Here is an 8663-nt window from a genome sequence, read left to right on the forward strand (position 1 = left end):
CCGACGTTGAAACAATCGATCTTACCCCACTTGGTGGCTCACCCAACTTGCCCCAGCCATCTTACCCCGACACCAGCGTGTTCGAAACCCCCAACAATAAAACCCAAGGTTATGAAGTGATGTCACAATCATCCATTGTTCCCATCACAAAGATGATGGACATTATTGTCAACCTACAGACGCAACTCACCCATTTATTGGTAAGTTAGTTGGAACTTATATAAATATAAATATGTATGTATGAAATGTAGCCCACTATGAATGGATGTGACTTGTTTGGAGCCTTATCTAAATACAAAGAAACACCCGCAATTGTAGCAGCGTCAAGCCTCGAACCCGTAACCTCTGGGCTAGCGGCATCCACTCCAACCACAGTGCTTGGTGAAACATCTGCTATGATTCTTTTGATTCCACTCGCTTAAACACGATTACTAAGATATTTCTGTGAATTCACTTGTTTTGATAGATTTGAATATTAAGCGGAATATTAAATGGCTGTCACTGCAATGTTATGTAGCTTTCGTGGTTGCCTAAATTAAATACTCGTACATGCTGATATAATGAGTCTATACTTTATACGCAGCACATCACAAGTGAAAACGAAATCGAGAGACAAAAACTGAAACAAGAAAATGAATTTTTTAAAGAACAACTTGAGAAAAAGGTAAATGTTGTGGTACTGTAACAGGGAAAGAACCTAACCTGATACATTACTGCAGGACGACGCCCCCGACCCGCCCACGTACGCTGATGTCCTCCAAGGTTTGTGAACATCAATGAAAAAGTAATTATTCCAATTAATTTTGATCAATCATCCAAACATGGGCGCTAAACTTAACACAGGGGAGGCAGGGATAGTTAGACACACAATCCTGTGAAACAAATCCAACTTATTGGTTGTAATGTTTACTGATTAATGCAGTGTAAAAATACGTGGGGTTGGCCTGCCACCCCATGTTTGGCGCCTATGCACCCCCCCCACAATAACCAATATCTAACTTTAATTCTCATGATTTTAGATCAAAATCGATCGAATCCTGAAACACATGATGTCACAACGATGTCACGCGATATCTCTATTATGAGGTCACAAACACTCACGTGGCCTCTCGACCAATCACAGCCTCCCCCCTTGCCTTCAAAGGCGAGGAGGTCAACCGGGTTCTGATGATGTCATAATTGATGACATCATCGCCAGAGGGGGTTTCCCGGATAGGGGATGCACCAAGCGGATCTTGTGGTGTATCAGGGCTGAGGAAACCCCGTTAGTTTGGTGCAACTTAGTGAATTTTTTATCTTTGTTTGTTTTGTATCAATCAGCCTTTGTCGTCCCCCTTTCATTGTGACATCACTATGGGCATTGTGAGGGAGCGCTTTTCTTATCAAACAAAAATGAATTTCTATTAATTTTATCGTCGTTTTGATTTTAAACGTTTTATTTTCGTTTTAAATCGAAGTTGCCATGGTTACTCGATGATCATTATTGCGCAATAGTTTTACCCACAATGCAATTTGCTGCGTTCTGTATATTTTGTTCCGAAAATCAAATTTTTGTTTTTTTGCTGAAATCCTGAAATATTAAGATTTCTATGCCTCAGCCTTTAAAACAAACGTGACGTCATTTCCGCTTTTTTTCGCGCACGATTCCGCTATCGGGACTACGCTTGGCTTGTTGAAAATAATAAAACTTAAATTATTAATTTAAATCACAAATATCTTGTCGCTAGATGGCAGTCGTGTTGCGCAGGCAGAACAGTGCATATTACACGACTAAAAGTCACAATGTGGGAATAATTTTGTTACGTTTGTTTATGGTTTAGTGCAGTGATGTAAGTCTGCCGGCTTGTCGCTGCTACCATTGTGGGCGTATGTGTGCTTGGACAAGAAACTTAATGGCAATTGCTCCAACCCAGTGGTCACTAATGGGTTGTCCAAATTATCAGTCATATATAAAAATAATCACTCACAAAGTTACATACTTGGTAACTTGTGAGCGGTCACAAGGTGTATGAAACAGAACACCCGTGTTATAACAACTGTCATTTCCCCGCCATGCGAGGATAAATAAGTTACATACGAGGTAACTTGTAAAATAAGTTACTTTAATCTAAACTAACTGTACGGTAGCTGTTTTAAGTTCGTTGCTCTACAACTCAAACACTGCACTAACTTTGTATTGACCAATTAGTCGAGCAAAACCGAAAAGGGATTTTAATTAGTCGATTAAAACTTTCTGGACGATCCGGAGTTTTAAAAACTTTTCATTAAACTTCAAAATATTGAAAATGTTATTTAAAAGTTTTTAATGAAAGAAATTTTTGTGCGTGTGTGACGAAAGACAGTCGATTGTGATTTTACAGGAATTGCGTTTCGATGACGTCCGTCAATACCATATATATTCGATGCGAAGTATTGTTTTGACTTTAGTGTGAAATTGTTTTTGAGCCGAAATGACGGAATCGGAAGATATGACGCCGGCCACTTCTGAGGAGAGTGTTGCTGTACCGGAACCATCCGGTCGCAGAAACCGAGGAAGACATGCCGCTTATAATGTTATGGTTAAGAGAGCTATCATTGCCCTCAAAGCCAAGTCCGGATCGTCCAGAAAATCGATCATTAAATACATCTGCGCCCACAACACGGTAAAGAAGACCAACTGTGTGCGTGCAGTTGGACGTGCGCTGAAAAGGATGTTGAAATCCGGACATATTTACAGAAATAAAGGGGGACGCTTCAAGCTTACCGGCAAAGGACGTGGACTTAAGGCCAAGAAACGCCGTCGACGTCGCCGAAAGGGCAAAAAATCAAGGAAGGGAAAGAAGAAGAAGGGTAAGAAGTCCAAGAAGGGTAGGAAGAAGAAGGGAAAGAAGTCCAAGAAGGGTAAAAAGAAGAAGAAGCGTCGTTCCAGGAAGTCAAAACGCGGCAAAAAGGGCAAGAAGCGATCCCGAAAGTCCCCTAAACGGGCTAACCGAAGACGTAAGTCTGGTAAGCGCCGAAAGAGCAAGAAGGGAAGAAAGGGAAAGAAGCGAAAGCGTTAAATCCGATCTCATCATTTAAAAAAAATCATTGAAACAAAAAAGAAAAACCCCAGACAACACAATAAACTGCCATATCATGGGCGAAACCAATTTCCTGTTTGAATGAAATTCATATACGGGCGGTGACGTCATGGCGTATGACGTCATATACCACTGTACGAGGGCAGAGTGGTAGAAACACATGTTTCTATGGCCCTGTACGGGGAGTGAACATATACATGAGTTATATATGTGATATCTATGGAAGTGAAAACGTTTAACCGCATGGTGGGGTTTTTGGGCGGGAAATACTTCGACGATTAGTTGGGCACGTAGTGTTGTGGGTTTGGGCCTTACTGAAACTCTTTATAGACACTTTGTGAAATTCTATTCTATAAGGTAAGGTTTTTTAGTAAAGCAAACCCTGGGATTTAGGCCAGAGTTGGTCTATTACCCCAACATTGTATATGCACATTCTATTCTATATGGGTGAGGTCCTACAGTGAGGCACGCCATGTGACCTGGGATTTAGGTCAGAGTTGGCCCATTACCCCAACACTGTATATGCACATTCTATTCTATATGGGTGAGGTCCTACAGTGAGGCATTCCATAGGATCTGGGATTTAGACCAGAGTTGGCCTATTACCACAACATTGTATATGCACATTCTATTCTATATGGGTGAGGTCCTACAGTGAGGCATGCCATGGGACCTGGGATTAGACCAGAGTTGGCCCATTACCCCAACATTGTAGATGCACATTCTATTCTATATGGGTGAGGTCCTACAGTGAGACATGCCATGGGACCTGGGATTTAGACCAGAGTTGGTTCATTACCCCAACACCCAGGGTGCTACCATCTAGACCCCACTAAGACGGCTTATAGACATCCAACAATACAAATAGGTAAGTTTTACAGGATTTCGTCTTGCTTGTCTCTTTATGTATGTTTGTTAATGTATTTAATGTTGTATATTATATCTATGTTAGTTGTTTTCAAACTTCTTTCGCTTAAGATAAAACCAGTTACCAGGTATGTAACTTTGTGGGTGGTTGTTTTCTATATGGCTGACAGCCCAATAGTGATTTGGAGCAATTGGTGTTAGGTGTCTTGCTCAAGGACACATACGCCAACAATAGTAGCAGCATTGAGCCTTGAACCCTTAACCTATGGGTTGAAGACACAGGTGCTAACCACTTTCGATTTGCCTTGGTAATGGCAGACCTGGCTCTGAGTTTGTTAGGAAATACTTGTGCTTTGGCCACATTGTACACTGACATATGTAAGCCATCATTTTATCTCTGCCCTGTTTATATGCTTTCAGTATTACCTAGAGTGCAACTTACTCTTTATAGAACATTTTATTTTAATATATGTTTATTTTTATTCATATTATATGTATAGTACTCTAGGATGGATACCCTTAGCACATGGTTTTCCTATTTCCTTACTGGTTTTTAACAATTAACGGGTCTTTTAAACCTGTGAGGATACGGTTATATAGTTTTTATAGAAAACAGTTATAAGTTATGTAACTGAATATTCTTTGTTTTTAGTTAATTACACCCCACTTTATATAAGAAACAAAAGCAACACCGATAAATTCATATTTTAACTTAAAAACCATGTTTTATTATATATATAATTAATAAAATTTATTTGCAACTAAATAAACATTGTTGTAAATTATGACAAAACAATTACAATTATGCAACAATCAAATTGTTTGTGACTCGGTATATCTGCTTGATTGCGATGACAGTGCAGTTTTTGATGGGCTGTATTTTTGCCGAGTCACAATAGATTTAATCGGTTTCCACCAAAAGTTGAACATTTCTATGTTTCGTACACAAGTCAAGTAAAATACCAACAAGCCCTGGAAAGGTTAAATAAATGTAACTTCGCATGGCAGGGCAACAACAGTTGTTATAACACGGGCAGGCGCGCCGATTTTATAAATATCTGGGGTATGCGGAGCGCACCTGTGCGTTGACTATGACGTCATTATACACCTGCGCATACGGATGCATATTACAGAATTTCGAATCCATGAAACTTGAATCTTTTTGTATTCGAATCTAATTACGGGATTCGTAATCTGTTAAATGACATCATCACACGTCATCTTCTAATCTATAATAACAATTTTTGAAACCTAATAATTTTGATAAAAAATATTTTTGTGTTTGTGGGACTTTCGAAAGTAAACGTTTCTCAACGTCTTTTCATAGCCTGCTATACGTTTCGTGACTCAAAAACTACCCAATAGCAATAGTACAATTTTTGATCATTTTACAGCTCATGATCCAACAAGGCTGTTATGAAAGAGTCAATAAACTGACCTATGTGGTTTTTTCCTATAAACATAAAAAGATTCAAAATTCGGAATTCTAGATTCGAAATAAAGTATTCTAGGATATCCTAGAATTCGTAGTTATTCTGTAATGTGCATCCCTACAGTGCGCATTAGTATTTTTTGGCGGGAATTCGCAACACAAACTTTGCACTACCTTTCTCATAGTTGCGTGTAAAATGAATATAATTTGCCCATTAAACGTGGCAACAGGCAGTAATATACAACCTAAATATGTTCCAGAAGTATAACTGCTTTATATTTACGATGTTTTCCTCAGCCAAGCAACACGTTTATTACGAAATAGTAAGGATCTACACGTGGATTCATTGCATTACAATAGCGATTGTCTGGCCTGGTAATTGATTACGACACAATAGCAATTCACGCGTTGATAATTTGCGTCATAATACCAATTGTCCCCTTGAATATTTTGCCTGCAGGAGCTTGAAAACAGGTTGGATATTTGCCTTTTCACGCATGCGATCAAGTAAAGTATCAATACGTTTGCAATAAATACTTCTTACGCGCGTAAATCCAACGTATTGCGCACCTGCTTTAGTAATTAGAATGAGAGCGCTAGACGGCCTTAGCGTTAGAAAATGGGTATGCCGCATACGCTATAAATATTCTGAGGTATGCGCCGCATACCCAGGATCGGCGCCCATGAACACGAGTGCTCTGTTTCATACACCTCGTGCCCGCTTACAAGTTACCACGTATGTAACTTTTTATCCTTGCATAGCGGGGCAACGACAGTCGTTATAACACGGGTGTTCTGTTTCATACACCTCGTGCCCGCTTACAAGTTACCACGTATGTAACTTTTTATCCTCGCATGGCGGGGCAACGACAGTTGTTATAACACGGGTGTTCTGTTTCATACACCTTGTGCCCGATTACAAGTAACCACGTTTGTACTTTTTATCCTTGCATAGCGGGGCAACGACAGTCGTTATAACACGGGTGTTCTGTTTCATACACCTCGTGCCCGCTTACAAGTTACCACGTATGTAACTTTTTATCCTCGCATGGCGGGGCAACGACAGTTGTTATAACACGGGTGTTCTGTTTCATACACCTTGTGCCCGATTACAAGTAACCACGTATGTAACTTTGTGGGCGATTGTTTTTAAACAATAAGTATTACCTGTAGTGCTATAGAAATAGTAAACAACCAACTCATAACAGACTGATACCCCGGGTCGTATGAAAGCAACATCAGGAACCCAAACACCCACGTCAATCCCATGGACAAACACATTGTGATCGCCATTACCAGGTTTTGCTGCTTGCTGCGTTTCTTAGCACTTGATTGCACCTGTCAATCAAAGTGTTTACAGTTTACAACTATTGGTGTAAATGTAGGTTTTTGAAATACATTTAACTCAATGACAGTCGTTATAACACAAGTGCCCGATCACAAGCTACCATGTATGTTGCTTTGTGAGTGATTGAACAACTTTCACCTCATTTCTTTTAATGATAAGTTTGTAAACCAAGATTGTGAAGATAATGCAGTTCATCAACAGAATCAAGCCAACAATCAACAGGAAGCCAAAATAAAGTGTTTCCTGGTGAATCCAACACATGTTGTCCGCTATATACAACGAAGATGGGGGTGGTGGGGTGTCTGTGATGTCATAATCAACCATTAATGATCTCATAATATACTTATCCACTCCACTATCGGAGTATGAATCCTTGCTGGGCAAGGACACTTAACCGCAACTGCTCCAACCCTTAAGTTGTCCAAATTGTCAGCCATACAGAAAAAATCACTCATAATAAAGTTACATACATGGTTACTCGTAAGCGGGTACGAGCTGATGAAACAGAACACCCGTGTTATAACGACTGTCGTTTCCCGCCATGCGAGGATGAATAAGTTACATACATGGTAACTCGTAAGCGAGCACGAGGTGTATGAAACAGAACATCCATGTTATAACGACTGTCGTTTCCCCGCCATGCGAGGATAAATAAGTTACATACATTCAAATCTAAACACAAATGTTATAATCACCATTCGGACATAGAGGTCTGCTTATCTTTTTATCAAGGTATCCCACGGTAACAGCGAGGTTAATCCCGACAATTATTAAAGGCAATCCATACGCAAGACAACTTGACTTCACCATGTAATGGTTGGCTGGCTTGCTGAAGATCTGGGAACAATGCAAGCTATGATGTAACAATGACAATGTATGTTTATGATAAAAATAATAATAAGTTTGTTTTATTTCAACGCTTGTAGTTAAATACAAAAACACGAGAATAAACAATAGAACAATAGTTAAAACCACTCATGAATCACAATGGAGACTTTTTCAATAAAAGACAACCGTGGGTACTTGTAATATTATGTCATGTTTGTTTTCGGTGATGTTTCCTCAGCAAGCTGTGCCTTTATGACTGAATTCAGCAAATAATGAAATAAACCAAGTAGAAGATATCATATGTAACAAAGTAACCATATTTGTTACACCCTACAACAGTCGATTTTAAACAATATTAATGTTACAACTAATTGTTTATATGAAACAAACCACCTTAACCAATGAGTTGTATAATCTGTTGCTGTAGATTCCCATCCAGAACCAACTTGTAAGGAAGGTGTAATGCAACAGGACAGCTACAATCGTGCACGTAGTTTTGTTGCCAACACTGGGGACTCCAATCATAAACAACAAGTAAGCCACCATGAGGTTGAAGCAAACATGGAGCTGGATCTGTATTCCTGTGCGTTGACGAGCTTTCCTGGGGTGTTAACATTATTTAATTAGTTTAACATAATTTATATTTATCTCTTTGAATACGATCTTTAATTAATTAAAACAACAAAGAGAAGGAAATTAGCATTGTTTAATTAGTTCATTTTTCAGTTTCAATAATTTTTAACATTTATTGTTTAATTAAGTTTTACTTGTTAATTAGGTGAAGGAGTATGGTTAGCGCGAATCCCACAATAGAAATAGCACAACCAACATCAGCGAAGACTGACAGAGCAACGTCACCAGGTACTTCATGGATTGCCTGCGTTGTAATGATGGGGTAACTCAGGCGTGCCCAACCTTTTTTGACTCAAGATCTACTTTTCAACTAACCAATTGCACGCGGTCTACCAGCTAGCGTCAACGTATGCCGAAATATCTCTTGTATGCGTTTATCCCCTGTATAAGCAACTGCAGCGGTTCAATGAACCATGCTCATGGTTTTAACTTATCAGCAACAAAACTACTTTAATTACTACACAAATTCCAATGACTTCGTTACCAAAACTAACTG

The 8663-nt window shown here is 39.3% G+C and overlaps 2 protein-coding genes and 4 long non-coding RNA genes across 8 annotated transcripts; 4 read left to right on the forward strand and 2 right to left on the reverse strand.

Moving 5' to 3' along the window:
* LOC113474069 lies at window positions 1-1706 on the forward strand. Its single transcript, XR_003396926.1, has 4 exons — window positions 1-200; window positions 584-664; window positions 720-784; window positions 1020-1706. It is a non-coding gene; the product is annotated as an uncharacterized LOC113474069 (long non-coding RNA).
* A 700-nt stretch (window positions 1707-2406) lies between these two features.
* Window positions 2407-3128, forward strand: LOC100184486 (protamine-like). The gene has a single exon (XM_002130947.5). The coding sequence runs from the start codon at window positions 2451-2453 to the stop codon at window positions 3036-3038; it is 588 nt and encodes a 195-aa protein (XP_002130983.1). The 5' UTR covers window positions 2407-2450; the 3' UTR covers window positions 3039-3128.
* A 661-nt stretch (window positions 3129-3789) lies between these two features.
* On the forward strand, window positions 3790-7000 carry LOC113475187. Of its 2 annotated transcripts, none has more exons than XR_003396928.1 (2): window positions 3790-3927; window positions 6567-7000. It is a non-coding gene; the product is annotated as an uncharacterized LOC113475187 (long non-coding RNA). The 2 variants fall into 2 exon arrangements; XR_003396929.1 differs by lacking the exon at window positions 3790-3927 and adding an exon at window positions 3934-4208.
* LOC100177440 (CD97 antigen-like) lies at window positions 4664-8110 on the reverse strand. Of its 2 annotated transcripts, none has more exons than XM_026839034.1 (5): window positions 7928-8110; window positions 7402-7543; window positions 6875-7008; window positions 6526-6696; window positions 4664-4898 (listed from the first exon to the last, which is right to left on the reverse strand). In XM_026839034.1, exons 1-5 carry the CDS (start codon window positions 8078-8080, stop codon window positions 4740-4742), a joined length of 759 nt encoding a protein of 252 aa, XP_026694835.1. In that variant the 5' UTR covers window positions 8081-8110; the 3' UTR covers window positions 4664-4739. The 2 variants fall into 2 exon arrangements, with proteins under 2 accessions (XP_026694835.1, XP_026694834.1); XM_026839033.1 differs by having other exon boundaries at window positions 6845-7008.
* LOC113475188 lies at window positions 5686-6524 on the reverse strand. Its single transcript, XR_003396930.1, has 2 exons — window positions 6472-6524; window positions 5686-6079 (listed from the first exon to the last, which is right to left on the reverse strand). It is a non-coding gene; the product is annotated as an uncharacterized LOC113475188 (long non-coding RNA).
* LOC113475186 lies at window positions 7489-8407 on the forward strand. Its single transcript, XR_003396927.1, has 3 exons — window positions 7489-7580; window positions 7962-8117; window positions 8313-8407. It is a non-coding gene; the product is annotated as an uncharacterized LOC113475186 (long non-coding RNA).
* Window positions 8408-8663: the final 256 nt, after the last annotated feature.

This window comes from Ciona intestinalis, unplaced genomic scaffold (assembly GCF_000224145.3).
Source record: "Ciona intestinalis unplaced genomic scaffold, KH HT000142.2, whole genome shotgun sequence".
NCBI classification, from domain to species: Eukaryota; Metazoa; Chordata; class Ascidiacea; order Phlebobranchia; family Cionidae; genus Ciona; species Ciona intestinalis.

Bases quoted from the DNA above. Each gene is read 5' to 3' on its own strand.
- LOC100177440 (XM_026839033.1), bottom strand. From the start codon at position 8,080: ATGGTGGCTTACTTGTTGTTTATGATTGGAGTCCCCAGTGTTGGCAAC. The intron at 7,544-7,927 runs GTGGTTTGTTTC...CATTGTTCCCAG, and splicing joins TATACAACTCATTGGTTAAG to ATCTTCAGCAAGCCAGCCAA. The intron at 4,899-6,525 runs GTAATACTTATT...TAACCTTTCCAG, and splicing joins CTATTTCTATAGCACTACAG to GGCTTGTTGGTATTTTACTT.
- LOC100184486 (XM_002130947.5), top strand. From the start codon at position 2,451: ATGACGGAATCGGAAGATATGACGCCGGCCACTTCTGAGGAGAGTGTT.